A 16,023-nucleotide genomic window follows, 5' to 3' on the forward strand; every position below is an offset into this window, starting at 1 on the left:
TAGCTAATACTGACCAACTTCCTTTTGTCAGGTCCTGTGCTAAGCGCTGTGTATGCATCACCTCAGCTCATCCCCAGGACAATCCTATGTAGTACCTTTATTATTGTCCCATTTTTTGTATGATGAGGCTGAGGAATGGGGAGATTTAGCAATCTGTCTACAGTAACAGTAAGGTAGTAAATGATGGAGCTGCATCCAAAGCAGCATGATGTGGGGGCAAGAGGCAGCTTTTTCATCTCTTAATAGATTTGGAAGGCAGAGAGGAAAGAAGGAAGGAAGGAAAGGAGGGAGGGAAGGAGGGAATCCATCTAGGACAGGCAACTCCGGATAGCTGGCTGTCACCAAAACCTTTCTCAAAATTGCTGGTTCCACATCTGGCATTACACAGTATCAGGGACTGCTGTGTAAAGTTCTGCTTCTGTTACACAGAGTAAAATTTTAAATTGCAGGTTAAATTGAAACTAAAGAGTAAGTAAGGCCTTTTGTTTCAAACATGGAACTGTACTCTCCCCCACCCTCATAGCCCCCTAAAGGCACTAGTAGGCAGCTTCCCAGGCAGTGGGAATTCCACAGCATACTCTTCATATCCTTGGCTCCAACCAGGCCAGGCCCAAACACCCCATTTGGGGTGGAAAGGTGGTAAGAGCCAAACTCAAAGCAACAACAGCTGGGGACACCAAGTTGCCCTTGGGTCACTAGAGATTACTACTGTAAATGTCTGTTGGAATTAACAGAGCTGACCAACTTTGCCCTTACCACCTGGGCAAAGCTGCAGCGTCTCTCCTGGACACCAGAGGGTGCTGTGCCGATGACCTGGTTTTTCCTTCGTAGCAGAACACACATTATGGAGAACTTAAATACCTCTCCCTGAAAACCAGCTTTCTTTTTTTCTCTTTCTTGTTGATTCTAATCACCCTTACAGCTCAGCTTGGCTCCTGTCTCCCTTCTCTGCAGGAGACATGCCACCTAAGCACAAGACCATGTTAAGATCAGTCTTTAAGTTTGTAAATATTATCCTAAGCGTGGCTGCAGGGCTCACAATGTCTTCAAAAGTTATTACAGCATGGTTACTAAAAAAACCTTGCTTTTCATTTATGGTTCCTTGGTATGATGTTGGCTAAATCCTGTTTACTTAATCTCCTTTTCTGTCTCAGATTATGGTGGTGATACTCTTTCATTTATCCTATTTCTCATGTATCAAAATTTCTTAGCTCCTCTGAGATCTCGAACTTTCACTTTTAACCCCCTGTCCCCTTTCTTCATTCCCAAAGGTTTTGTAATCAGGCATATTCATAGTTTCCTAAACAGGATTTCTTATCTTTCTGTGAGTGATAGTGACAAGGGGATAAAGAGGAGTTGAGTAACCGTTCTTTACTGAGTTATGTAAGTTTTACAGCATTTTTCACTGAAATACTTAACTTACATATTCTCCTTTCTATGACCTTCAGGTCTCCCCACCACCAGCACCACCACCACAAATAAATCACGGAAATACTTCAGGAAGAACTTTCTGTGGGAACACAGAATCATCTCAAGTGCCTCTCACATCCTAAATGTTATCTTGCCTTTCCTAAATATATTTTCTCAAATTAGCTTAAATATATATTTCCTGAATATACACTATTGGCCCCCTTTCCTCAACTTCCAGGTGCACATCTGTGTTCACACCCTCAGTACATCTTGCCTGGATTGCAGGAATGGCCTCAACATGAGGAGAAATTAGAAGATGCCCTTTCCCTCCTCCAGCCAACATAGCTGGTACAGTGGTGAAGAACTCAGACTCTGGAATTGCTGTCTGTGCTGAAACCCAGGCTCCCCTCCAGGAGCTGTGTGACCTCGGGGCAGTTACATAACCTCTTTGTGCCTTCAATTTCCTCCCCTGTATAATGAAGATAATCATAAAATAGAGTGCCCTTGGGAATTCCCCACCAGTCCACTGGTTAGGATTCCTTGCTCTCACTGCCAAGGGCCAGGGTTCAATACCTGGTCGGGGAACTAAGATTCCACAAGCCATGCAGCACAGCCAAAACAAAACAAAAACAGTGCCCGACTCACAGTAAATAAATTAGCTCTTATTATAAAGAAATAAAATCAAAATCCTTTCTGTATAATCAGCTCACAATACGGTTGAAGCAGCTCTGGACAACCTTGTCCTTTTCCTTTTGAAAAGGGTAGTTTTTAAATTGTTTTGGGGAAAAGCTGTATTTCTCTTGTTTTCACGTCAATATTAAGAGAACTTGACTGCTCCTTAAAAGGCTGGAATTCAGAAGAAAGTCAAGTAGGATTCCAGCAGTGTTTTTAGGCTTGATTCTATCAGTTGAGTGTAAAAGCCGTGCTCCCTGCCTTAGAGTAAGGGACAACAGGCAGGGCTAGGAGAAAGCGGCCAGTTTTGCCCTAGGTCCTTGCAGCCCACCTTTGCCACCTGCTCTGCCTGCCAGGTCTCCTGTCAACCTGTTGGCTGGCTGCCCTACACCCTTAAGGAGAGCAGAGCAGACAATCTTACTTTTGCTTCCCTCCCTCCTCAACTTTCCCCCTCCCTTCAGGGCTTGAAGGGTGTTTTGAGGGTGGGAGGAAAATCCAAAGGTTTCCCATTTGGCCACTTTATCCTAAAAGGCTTTGTTCTAGCCGCATTGGTCCTGTCCTGGCAAACTCGGGGTCAAAGTAGAAGGGTCAGACACTCTCCCAAAGTTCACTGAGCCAGTCTCCAGCCTCCAGCCCAGGCTCTCTGGGTTCCAACCAGCCTTCTGCTGATAACAATCTTTCTAAAATGCAAATTCATTTAAAGTGCCCAGTGGCCCCGCAAAATCCTAAACCCCTCATTTTGCGGGCTACCTGCCTCCTTGCAAACCTCCTGCAATTCCCAAACCACCGCACACTCACTCCCTCACCTCAAGGGGGCCATTTCTCCACTGGCCAATTCCCCTCCTTCTTCACTGAGATCCCACAGGAGGTGGGAAGTGAGGGGAAGGGAGACATCTAGAATGACTTTCTAATTCCTGTGGGAACTCAGGGAGATTTTAGGTTTGGGTGTGTTGGGATTGTGGTGTCGGGGGACATCCAGGTGGGGTTGTCCAATAGGTGGTTGTACTCCTGGGACTGGGGATCAGGCATGGGTCAGGGACAGAGACTCATGAACATGAATCATGAACATGGAGAGAAACAATGACTTCCTGCAAAAAGCCTTCCCTATCCTCACCATCCTTCCTCTCCTGAGCTTCCCCAGCACCTACAATTGAATCCATATGGGATGGTTAAAGGATTATTTCTCAGCTGTGATAAATAAACTATAAAAAAATTCCTCCTAATTCAAAATGTATGAACATAACTATACATGAACCTATTAGATGCTTCTTTATTTAAAGCGAAAATATGAAGACTCTGAGCTTGGTTAGATGCTCTAGCCTACTAGTATCACTGATTAAGTGCTCATTGTGTTCAGGTCTATGTAACTGAACATTTACACTTCTAAAACATTATTGAGCTGAATATCACTTCACAAAATCCAACCATATTTTCTCCAATAATTAAAGTTCTTCTTGTAAGTCTGGTTTGGGGAAAACTGCCAGCTTTAACAGCCACACTAAAAGACTTAACAAGTGGACGCCAATACTGTATATATGAGTACGTATTTTTCCTCCGTAATTTCTCTATCATGCAATTTTAAATGAAATTTTCCCCACATCCATCCATAATTCTAGTTTTCCCCACAGAACAGGGTTACTTTTACCAGGTCTCTTAGTAGTGCTAGGACTTATTACATAAAATGTTAAAATCCTATTTGTGGTATTGTTTACTGTTCCTCCTGCTTTTAGGGGAAAATGTTAGCTTTCTACTTCTCGGCCTTTTGCAGACAAAGGCACTGCCCTTCCATAGGAGTTGGCAGAGATGACAGTATTTGCTGGATTTAACTGCCTATTGTTTATCTGGTTGAGTTTTGTTTTATTGTTGAAACATAATTAAGATGAAAGTGAAAGGAGGCATTTCTTTAGGCTATTTGCTACTACCTAGTTTTCTCTTTTTCTGAAGGAGTTTTAGATTCTGTTTTCAGCCTCAACTGCCTCTGACTGATAAGTCTAGCTCAGGTATTAAAGGGTTAAGTGGCCTGCATTTCCTCACTCACAGTAATCTCCCACTTTAACCCAGCTTTTCCTTGAAGCCTTTCAGGGCCCTTTAATTTGATTCTACACAAGCAAGCAGCTCTGTCTACCGGTCGCAAAACCAGGGAGAGACCTGACATTTAGGACCATTCCAGCTGCTGTATGTTCACGCCCCCCTCTTTCTACAACCCCCTCCTCCTCACCCAAAATCTTAACAGCAACGTGTATACGCAAGGAGGGGATGCCTTGAATGTGCTGTATTACAGATACAGAATTATCTTACTTTTTAAAATGTTACAGATTCAAAGCAATTCTTTTGACATCTGGCATAATACATTTCCTCACAGAGCAAAAGCTCTAAGAAATATCTTCATGGTACTCTGATTAATGTTTAAACTTGATGCTGACACACTATTTTCTCTGCCCTTTGTAATTAAAGAACATTAACCCATCACTCTGAAATGATTCTTTTCCCTTTAACTTGTTCTCTTCTCATGCAGCTAATCATAAAACAAAAATGTGACTACATCCCCTGCATGGTGTCCACCTCGCTGCTCCTGTTCTCCCTCTGCAGATGCCTGGAATCTCATAGAGCTGGCTATCAAGAATAAGGGAGGGCTTCCCTGGTGGCGCAGTGGTTGAGAATCTGCCTGCCAATGCAGGGGACACGGGTTCGAGCCCTGGTCTGGGGAGATCCCACATGCCGCGGAGCAGCTGGGCCCGTGAGCCACAATTACTGAGCCTGCGCGTCTGGAGCCTGTGCTCCGCAACGAGAGAGGCCGCGATAGTGAGAGGCCCGCGCACCGCGATGAAGAGTGGTCCCCGCTTGCAGCAACTAGAGAAAGCCCTCGCACAGAAACGAAGACCCAACATAGCAATCAATCAACCAATAAATAAATAAATCTTTAAAAAAAAAAAAAAAAAAAAAAAGAATAAGGGAGATAACGTATACCCAGTATGCTCCATGGACTGGCCCTGATAGGTGATGCAATATGCACAGAAATTGACTGGAGCATTTAGAAATGTTTACAGCACTCTGACATTGCTGCAACATCCAAATGTTGGTACAATCATATTGGTCCATGGCCAATTGGAAATAAAAATAAAATTGGTCCTTCATCTCTGATACTTTGTGAAGCACAAACTATCCCATCAAACAGCTTCTTCAAAGAAAAACTAATTTGACTATTTGATATCCCAACTCCATGAACTAGTAATTCAGAGAGAGAATTCTGTAGGGGAGCAGAATTTGCCATCCCAAAATATGTCTCTAGGACATATTAATTGTTTTAAGCTGGTTAATTTTTTTAAGAAACAGCAGATTTGGGAAAAGCTCTGAAAACCCAAGTGACACATTTGTAAGGGAAATCTCCACTGATAAGGGTGTCTCTCTCAAAGTACCGAAAAGAGGAGGATGACCAAATCTGTAGAAACTCATCAGTGGAGAAGGCAATGACTTAAAACTGTATAACAACCTTACCCTTGTTTTCTGTGCTTTTCCTGGCAACCTCCCATAAGTGACTCTCCCCGCCCTCAACATCCTCTTTTCTCTTTAGTTGAGGATGGTATTTAGGGTGAGGGCTTTGGCCATTTTGGCAACTTTCTCAGTTTTTCTGGGCCTCTCCCATGTATACATGTTAATAAAATTTTGTTTTTCCCCTGTCTCATGTCAATTTAATTCTTAGACCTGCCAGAAGAACCTAGACGGGTAGAGGAAAATTTCTTACTCCCCAATACTATCTAATCCTCATACAACCCAGAGGTGAGTACTACTATCATCCCCATTATACAGACAGAAAATTGAAGAAGAAAGTAATTTGCCAAGTCATACAACCAGAAGCAGTAGAGCTGGGGCTAAACTCCACTCTGGCCCCAACCTGGCTTGTGACCTCGTTACTGTTTCCATTTGAAGAGATCTCAGCCAGCCGACACTGTTTGCTGATAGGCTGTTCGCCTCTATGCATCAGCTTGGTCACCTCTTCCATTGCTCCTTAAAAGTCCACACGTTCTCTATTTAAAATGGTGTGTGTGGGGGGGGAGGAGGGGATATAGGAGTCCTAAGTCCTCATCATAAGGAATGATATAAAGAAACAGTCTCTCAGTATATACATGTGTATACACACTCCCACCCTCTCTGATTTACCACCCAACTTACAAATGCCCCAAAGCCCAAACCACTGTGCAGGCCCAAGTCCCCAGGCCAAGGAGCACTGCCTCCGCCCTTGCTGGGACTGTGGTGATCACTAGCTACCTAGTAGTGAAGGAGTTTAATTTTTCCTTCCCTGCAGCCACAGCTTGGAGAAAGAAAAGGGAATCCTGCCTTTTCCACAGGCAGGTAGGAGGAAGGCTGAAGGTCAGGTTTCCTTCCTGGTAGGTAGGGGACAAGTTTCAAGTGGCCCAGGTCTAACCCCATTTCAACCCCAAACCACTTAGCCTATTTGCTTTAAGGAAGGGGGTGCAAGGGCAGAGATACCCTACCAGGGGGTTCCCTATGGAGGCGCTGGGGGACGACCATGCTCAGGAAGGAGTGGTGAGGGCCAGAAGGGTCTGTGTTGGGTTGCAAGTGTCTCCAGATCCCTAGAACCAAGGTAATTTCTCAGAGGCCCCAAAATGTCCTGTCCCAGAGACATCTTAAATTCAAGCCTGATCTCATCATTTTAATCTACTCTCCATTGTCTAGTAAATGAACCCCATCACCTCCAACAGAGCTGGGGTCCTCCTGAACCCACCCTGAATGAACCCTTTCACCCAGTTAGTGTACAAATCCCACAACCGTAAGCTACATTCTCCAGCCTATCATATTCTCATCTCTTTAGGATACACTCACCCCAACCCAGGCCCTAATTCGGTCAGGGAGTGGATTCTAAGCACAGCTGATAAGACCAATTTTAGGTGAGCCTCCCCACCCTCCCTCTTCTTTATTCAAGGCTTTGTTCTACAGAGCCACATAAACAGTCTGGCTGAGCAGTGGGAGAGCCTGAGTTTAGGAATTAAGGTAAAGCAGATCCTGGGGTTGTAATTACAGTTCTGCTTATTATTAGGTACATGACTTTAAGGCAGGCCCTGAGCAGATGGAGAGGCAGGGCCTGTCTACCTCTCCAGCTTCACCACCGGTGCACTCAGTGCATCACACTATTTACAGGACCGGTAAACGAGACTTGCGATTTTGCACTTCACTTAGTTTGCACTTGCTCTTCCACTTACGTGAATGACCCCCAGTTTCCGTCCAAGAAACAGCTAAGTAGCATCCATCTCTTCTAGGGCCTCTACCCTGGGCCAAGGGTACCCTGTGAGGCCTTTACTCTCTATGCTCCATCAAAGCCCTCACACAGTTTTATTGTTTACAGCATCTGTCTGACTCCCTAGAGCAGCTTGGGGGTAGGGGCTGTGTCCTCCTCTTCCTCTCTGGACCCCCAGCCCAGTGCTTGGCACATGGCAGGCACCCTCTCATCTAGTAAATGTTTGTAGAATGCAGGACTGAGTTTGAAATCACTCTGTAAGCTGTCTAGAGCTGTACCACTTTCCCTTCTTCATAATACCATCTGGCATTCGCAGCAATAAAAATAGTGTCACTTTAATTCAGGACCTTGGGTGGAGGCTCCAAGGGGAGTAGAAGGAGCACTGGAATGGGAGTCTGAACCTCTGGGTTCTTTTCTGGGCTCTGTTAACTAATGAAGCCTGTCACCTTGGGGATGGCACTTTCCTCAGCTGAGGAAATGATGAGTTGGCTCTGGGCAGGAGTTCTTAGTCTGGGATCCACAGACCTCTAGAGGGTCTATGAAGGAGAGGCTTAAAGGAAGTCCATGAACTCTCTGAAATTGCTGCCAAACTCCATCTGTTTGCATTCTGTGGGGAGAGAGACCACAGATTCTCAAACAGTCAAGAACTGCTAATCTGGATACTTTTCTGAGTCTCTCCAATCTGGACCCTGGCGCATGTTCTCTGTGAGGGGGAAGGAAGTGCTAGGGAAACAGCAGAGATGGCCGGCACTGGTCCCACATACCCACTGCCCAGGCCCGCCTGTGAACGGCTCTGTCAAGGGAGCCCTGGCACAACCACAGGGCTGACTCTGCAGCTCCCAGAACTTTGGGCCCATGAGCCACTCACTGAGCAGAGGCAGGATCTCGAGTGGAGGAGACACACAAATAATGCTCTTAAAGCGACAGGGGAGCAGCATCAGGAAGGAAAATGGCTGGAACATGAACCAGATGTGGACTTCGTGAGGTAAGGAGGAAAGGAGCTTTAGAGACATTAAGACTATCAAGATCCAGAAATCTGGCACAGGCATGGCGAACACCAAGAGTCTTGGAGATGGAGGCCTGTGCTGGCAGGAAAGTGGAAGGAGCTCGCACTTTCTGAGTATCTATTAAGTGCTAGGTACTCCACTGATCATAATAATCCTGCAAAGGAGGTTTTATCAGCCCCAAGCATGAAAGATTAAATACAAGTTCCACAGCTTTTAAATGTCCCTATGGCCCCCCTTTCTGCCCTGCACTGTCTACCCAGAGAAGAAGTTCAGCACGTGTCGTAAATCAGGCAGCCTCTCTGGTATCTCTTCTGCAAAGTGCAATGACAAGAGGCTGGACTATGAATCTGCAGCTGGCAAAGGAGGGAGAAGGCTTCAATCATTTTGCAATCTTCCTGGGTTCTGGCCACGTGCCGGCCACGGGGCTTGGTTCCGGGAGGCACGCGACAAGAACCCTGCTCTTAGCGACTTAGAACTAACCGCCTACCGTGCCCCTCCCCCCAACATGGTAACCAGCTCCTATCTGGAAGGCCTGGGCGCGCCATGTGGGGCCCGCACCGCGCTGGAATTGGCGAGCTGAGACCGCGGCTGCGCTTGGAGGTGAATAGAGCAGGAACGGGCTAGACTTCCCACTCCCATTCCAGTTTTACCAAGCGCAGGTCTCCGGGTCCGTGTACCACCAGGGAGAGGTTCTCGGGCTTGGCCGCCGCCATGTCGCGCTCTACCTCTCGGGTCCGCCGAGGCTGCAATCCGCAGCTCTTGAGGTGGTTCGGTTGGCGGCCCCGTGCAGAGCTGGGGATAAGGGGCGGTAGGCTGGGCTTTGCCTGGGAGCGCGCGCCCGGCCCGGGCGGGGCTTGCTAAATCCCTGAAGGCCGGGGCGGGGCTAGCGTGGAGGGGCGGGGCGGGGCGGGGCGGAGCGGGGCTGCCCGGCTCCCTCCCCAGGGCAAGCCGGAGGAGGGGGTGGGGTGGGGGATTGGAGGAGGGGGGCCGGGGGCTGGGGAGGAGGGGGTAAGGAGGGGTAGAGAGTGTAGGGAGGGAGTAGGGAGGGGGTGGGGAGGGGTAGGGAGGGGTGGCGAAGCCCAACCCAGATCCACCTGCACTGTTTGTCTGTCTCACATTTAAGGGGACCAATCTGCCCTGAAAGTAGTCTGCAGAGGCAACCCCCCCCCCGCCCCAGACCAGAGTTCTGAAACTTTAGCTGCAGAATAATGGGGATGGGCAATGTGGGGCAATTTCTCAGGACCAGCACTGAGATTTTGATACAGTAAAATCTAGTCCTAGCTGAGGCCTGAGGGTCTGTATTATTAGCATTGATAATGCTGAGGCTGCAGGTGGGGCACGGTCTACAAGTGGGGAACAGGCCCTGCACTGATGCAGTGTCCATGTTGGCCCCATGTCCCCAGCATCCACAAAGTGCCTGGCACCAGAAGTGAATGAACGAATTGGTGCAACATCCCACGGGCCTGACACACCAGTGTAAAGGAGCTGTGAAATGAAATCTGTGAGCCCCTTTCTCTTAACCAGCTCTGCTTCTTATATTAGAAGCAGGATTTCTGCCCAAATTCTTTCTTGAAGCCTCTCTCCCCTTCAAGAAATAGTGAAGTTTTACTCTAAGGGGAGTGAGCTGCCCTCTGGAAAGGTCTAAGTCTGTAAAGACCCCACCCTCCTTTTCAGACTTTGAAGACAGTGTAGGGATTTCATTCCCTACAGCCTTTCCTCCTCCTCCAGACACTCTACCAGAGCCTCTGACCTCCTCCTGGACACTTTCCCCAGCACCTCATTCCTTGAAGATGTCTCAGTGTGGCACCTACTGCAGGCCTCACATACGGGACACAGCCTGTATTTTCACCAGTAATCATCCCTTCCCCAGATGCACTGGAAGACCACGGAGGCTAAGGCCTCATTTCCTTCCTTCTTTCTTTTTTTTTAAATATTTTATTTATTTATTTATTTATTTATTTGGCTGCCCCGGGTCTTAGTTTCGGCATGTGGGATCTTTAGTCGCGGTACGTGAACTCTTAGTTGCAGCATGTGGGATCTAGTTTCCTGACCAGGTATGGAAACAGGGCTCCCTGCACTGGGAGCACAGAGTCTTAGCCACTGGATCACCAGGTAAGTCCCAGGCCTCATTTCTTAAACAGAACCTGGTAAAGTGTTCTGTACAGTGTAGGATCTCAAAAACAAAAAGTTTTTTTTGGATGATGAACATGGATCAAGCTCTGGAATGCCAATAACGACAAAAAGGGAAGTGTGTGGGGGGAGGGGGGGAGCGGGGGGCGTATTACAAGGTATAACAGGCAATGGGATGGATTTTGCAGGGGACTTGCAGAGTCAGTCCTGTTTTTGCTTTGAGACACCTCCCACAAGGTTTGGCTGTGCTTGGCTTGTTCCCCAGGTTGCTCCTGCACTCAGCTCCTGAGCAGGCCTTGGAGAAATGACTGACTAGGAGTTACCTGCCTTCACTCATGCACCTGAATTTAAAATTCAGCCTCCCCTCCTTGTCTTGAGGAGGTTCATGACAGTCTCCCAGAATGTGTTTCCAATGAAAGCTGAAGATGGAGAAAGCCCCAGGAATGGCTTAAGAGATGAGGGCTACTTGAAGTAGACACTTCTTGAGTTTTAAATTAAGAAAACAGAACACCAGAACCAAAGCAAAAGTCACTAAAATAATGACACAACTGCCACACTTGGACTGGTATTTGTTTTCTCCTGAGCAATAGGGCTTTGAAACTCTCTTGAAGGTTGCTGGCTGAGGACCAAGAGATTTGGAAGGGCAGGAGATACCTTTAAAAATATATTCTATGACTAGGGCCCTTTATAGAAAAGTTAACATGGTGAGTTGATAAGGATTCTTAAGAAAGTGACATTTTTAAAACAAAAAAGCAAGTTGTTATTATAGTATTTAAACTTGTGATATTTCTACATAATTTCCTAACAGAGGCCAGCATCCACAGTGGTGAGGAACAGGTTTTTTAGGCATTTTACTGAATAAGGGATAAAATGCTGGCTTTGCCTTTGCTGGTGGCCTGCTTAGCACAGCTTCTCTGGGCCTCTGTCTAACTTTCCCAAACAGTACGTTACTTTTAGGCACTCTCTCCACTGAATATAACTTCAACAACTTGTCAGTAAAATTCTGCTGTGAAAACTTATTTGGAATTTAAAAATTAAATCACAGGATGCATATCTTCTGGGGGCACATATCCAGAAAAAGGGACACATTAGCCCAGGGAACATCCTATCACTGATACAGGGTTACTTCAGATCTGGAATTTTACACAGTATACTAACAAGAAAAATCAGTGTGCTGAGGCGCCTTAGTGTTCCAAAGATCAGAAAAGTTATAAAATTCTGATTTCCAGATTTCTCCATTTGGTCATCAACTATTCAATTACTCAAACCTGGCTACTTACAACAAAAGAAAGAAAGAAACAACAACAAAAACAAAAAACCAAAAAGAAACCATGAGGTTTCCTGCAGACCTTGGAAATAAGGTTACCAATGAGAGTTAAATTAGTAAAATCCATATGTAATGGATGAGATTAATGGGCTTCCCCAAGGAACTAGTAATATACCTGCCATTAGCAGATCTCAAGAAAGGATTAAGAAGGGTCAGAAAAAGGAACTAAGAGGGCAGGAGTTTTAATCTAGAACTATCCAGGGGAGAGAGGCGCTTGGTGGTAGTCGTGGCCGTGCTGCTGGCACAGAAGAGTGGAAGCAAGCAGACATGGAGTTAAAGGTTACTCCCACACGTCAGCTGAGGATGATAACTTGGACTTAGACAAATGGTAGAAGTAGAGATGGAGTGAAGAGGATAGATTTATTTTTGAGGTAGGTTCCATGGGACTTGGTAGGGGATTGGCTCATAGAAGTTGAGGAGAATGTAGTGGAAAGGTCTACTCTCAGATTTCTGACATGATTAACTGGAGGGATGAGATATAATTATCTGATAACAGACAGCACTGAGGGAGGAGAAGATTTGGGAGAAAGATCAGGCAGGTAATTTTGGATAGGCCAAGTCTGAGATGCCTATGAGACATCCAGGTGAAATGACCACGTGATGTAAGGGCATGTTTAATATAAGGGTCTGGGAAAGTCTAGGCTTGAAAAGTCTAGACTAAATTTGGAATCACTGATATATAGACTATATTTAAAGCAATAAGAGAAATGAGATAACCTAGGGAGAGGGTGTAGGATGAAAAAAGAGACAGCTCAGGTCTAAGCTCTGAGCATCCAACACTGAGGGATGAGGAAAAGAAAGAGGGACCAGCAAAGTATCCTGAGAATTAGTGAAGCCCTAATAGGAAAAGGCAGTGTTTTAAGAAGGAAGTGGCCAACTGTTGAATACTTACGAGAAGTCAAGGTAGAAACCAAAAAGTATCTCGTGGATTTAGCAACAAGGAAGTTATTGGTGATCATGGAAAATGGTTTTAGTGCAAAGATGGGAATAGGAGCCATAATAGGTTGGGATCATTCATCCATTCATTCAGCAAATATGTAATAAATATCTACGACATGCCAGGTACAAAGTGTTCGGAAGACAATGAACAAGACAAATACAATCCCCACTTGAGGGAGGCGAAGCTATTAAATAGATAAACACAAAAGTAAGGACTCATCCATAATAATGGTAAAGGCTATGAAGAAAAAGGTAAGGATACCACAAAAGTGTGTAACAGAGAAACTCAGTCTAGCTTGAAAGCAAGGAAAGTTTGCCCCAAGACAGTGATGTATAAGCTGTACTTGAAAGAATTAGGTAGTCACAGCAGTGAGACAAAGGAGAGAGTGTATATTCAATGCTGAAGGAACCACACACATGGAATCCTCAAGGGGGAGGAGACCGTCATTAAAAGTCAGCAGTCGGGGAGGGCCACATTGAGCAAGGGGACCCAACCCAGGGGTATATATAGGTCTTCCAGTGTTTCACATTGTTAAAAATGCAGGAGTGCAAGAAGAAATGTGAGAATGTCTGTGGCTGAAGACCTCAGGGAAAAAGCTGGAAAATTATACTTCTCTAAGGTGAGGAGTTCACTCTAAGGTACAAAGTCCATTTTGCAGCAAGAACAGGGAGCATAGCTTAGTGGTGGAAGCTCCAGAACTGGTTTGGTTCTGAGAATCAGAGAAGATGGGTTGAATAAGGAATCCTGTTGACAAGGAGGCAATGGGAAAGAACTGGTAGGTTCTGTTATAAACATCTCAACAGTTGCCTATCTTTGTGGCTGGGAGAAGTAGGAGCTAAAAGAGCTCTTATAGACAATCTGGGTCATAGGGGAAATTCCTGTTAGCCTAGAACTTAACCTTGTCCTCTTCCTTCATGTCATGTCTACAAATAGCTGGTCAGGAATAACTTACTTCATTCAGAAATTAGTTATCCATAAAGCATTATAATAGGAACTATACAAACATCATACAGGAAAAAAGGAAAGGGAAAAATGAAAAGAACATTCACCAGAAAAATATTGTTGGGGGGGCAAATGAAACTTGTGATAGAAGAGTTTGTCATAAAACTGAAGAGGGCATCTAATGTGGACATACTACACACTGGAGGTAAGGAGGGGGTCAATGAGGGGGTGGCAGCTTGAGTGGGATGAGAAGGGCATCCTCACAGGGGAGTGGTAGTAACATGGAGTGTCAAAGCCCTAGAAAGGTGAGGAGGATACCATCTGAGGGGAGCACAGCTCAGTGTGAGGTGAGGGAGACTGAGTATGATGAAGATGACGACCATGAGGAGGAGCCAGTGTGGGGTGTGGGAGCCTGGGTAAGTTGGGGACAGCATTTGCTTTGGTGAGGGGGCAAATAAGTAAATATATCAAGGATGATGGGAGCAAGGTTTCACTGTTAGAGAAGGAAGTTACAAATATGGAAAGAGAGGGAATTCCCTGGAGGTCCAGTGGTTAGGACTCTGGGCTTTCACTGCCGAGGGCACAGGTTCAGTCCCTGGTTGGGGAGCTAAGATCCCGCAAGCCGCGTGGCATGGCCAAAAAAACAACAACAAAAGCAAATACAGAAAGAGAGAAAAACAGAATGAACCCTGTGTGGTATTGGATAAAATTGAAGAGATCAGTGTGAACTTATGGTTTTCAATATAGACAGACAAATAAATATAAATATCTGTACGTGTACACACACACTCCATAGTTCTGTCTACTGAAAGAGCTTGGGAACAGTGATACTCAACAGCAAAAAGCACATGTAACACCAAATCTTAGCTTCTAAATACCATTCTCCACTAACAGAAACTAGGTCTTCTTGAAGAAATGACTTAATCTAGGGCTGAGAAAGGAAAAGTATGCTGAGAAAGGAACATACAGGATGAACCTGTGAACTTGTTGTGGCAGAAAGTAACGCAGTATTCCAAGAATGATGGAATATATTAAAGGTCACAGAAGCCAGCTTGAAGACACTTCTACTGGTCAAATTAGAGAAAAATTGAGCATAAAAATAAATAATAATAGTAACAGATCATAACCCATTGAATAAAATAGGAAACTGGGGCTTCCCTGGTGGCGCAGTGGTTGGGAGTCTGCCTGCCAATGCAGGGGACACGGGTTCGAGCCCTGGTCTGGGAAGATCCCACATGCCGAGGAGCAACTAGGCCCGTGAGCCACAACTACTGAGCCTGTGCGTCTGGAGCCTGTGCTCCGCAACAAGAGAGGCCGCGATAGTGAGAGGCCCGTGCACCGCGATGAAGAGTGGCCCCCGCTTGCTGCAACTGGAGAAAGCCCTCGCACAGAAACGAAGACCCAACACAGCCATAAATAAATAAATAAAAATTAAAAAAAAAATAGGAAACCACAACTCAATAATGATAAAAATTAATTAACACTTTGAAAGTTTGACAAAGAATGGGTAGTTACATAATCCAAAGCACTTACCCACAAAGTGTTAATTAATTATACAGGGAAAACAGTAACTTTATCATGGAGAAGACTGGCATATATCACCTTAATCAAGTGATCAAAGTTGGTACCATAAGGAATGGGGCAAATTGCAATTCTGTACCACTTGATAGGACACAATGAGAAGAAAACATTAGTAGTAGCATTACTACTGAGATATTCATGCCCAAAATGCATAAAATGAATCTAATAATGAGAAAGCATTAGATAAGACCAAACTGAGCAACATCCTACAATAACTGGTGTTTAATCTTTAAACATGTCAATGTCATGGAAGTCAAAGAAAGCCTGAGGAAATGTTTCAGACTGAAAGAAACTAAAAAGATATGACACTTAAATGCAACACAGGATTATGAATTGGATCCTTTTGCTATAAAGGACATTATTGGGACAGTTGGTAAAATCTGAATGAGGTCTGAGGGTTAGCTGATAGTAATACTATATATCAGTGTTAATATCCTAATTTTGAGGGGGCATCATGTTGGCAATTTATACTCCATGGGTTAGGAAATAAAGTACTTTGTATTGTACTTGTAACTTTTCTAGAAATAAAAATTTAAAATAAAGATGCAGGGAAATTCAATAATGCACTTGCCTTTATAAGAAAACAGCATAAAGCAGAGATGAAAAGCTCAGGGAAGCAATCCTGAAATATTAGAAAGAAATGAAATGTGAGCTGGAAGACCTCAGGAAGGAAAGTAGAATAAACAAGAACATAAATTAAAAAAAAAAAAAAAGAAAGAAAGCAAAACTGGAAGTATCACAAAGGAGAAAGACCCTGCCA

The 16,023-nt window shown here is 45.0% G+C and overlaps 1 protein-coding gene across 1 annotated transcript in view; it reads right to left on the reverse strand.

Annotated features, from left to right (window-relative positions):
* The window catches only part of SORD (sorbitol dehydrogenase), a 35,339-nt gene extending 26,157 nt beyond the window's left edge, over positions 1-9,182 (reverse strand). The window contains exon 1 of the mRNA XM_007169685.2: positions 8,994-9,182. Within this exon, the coding sequence (XP_007169747.1) occupies positions 8,994-9,056 (63 nt within the window). The 5' untranslated portion in view covers positions 9,057-9,182. The remainder of the gene's footprint in view (positions 1-8,993) is intronic.
* Between the last annotated feature and the right edge of the window lie 6,841 nt (positions 9,183-16,023).

Source organism: Balaenoptera acutorostrata, chromosome 3, assembly GCF_949987535.1.
Source record: "Balaenoptera acutorostrata chromosome 3, mBalAcu1.1, whole genome shotgun sequence".
Lineage (NCBI taxonomy): Eukaryota > Metazoa > Chordata > Mammalia > Artiodactyla > Balaenopteridae > Balaenoptera > Balaenoptera acutorostrata.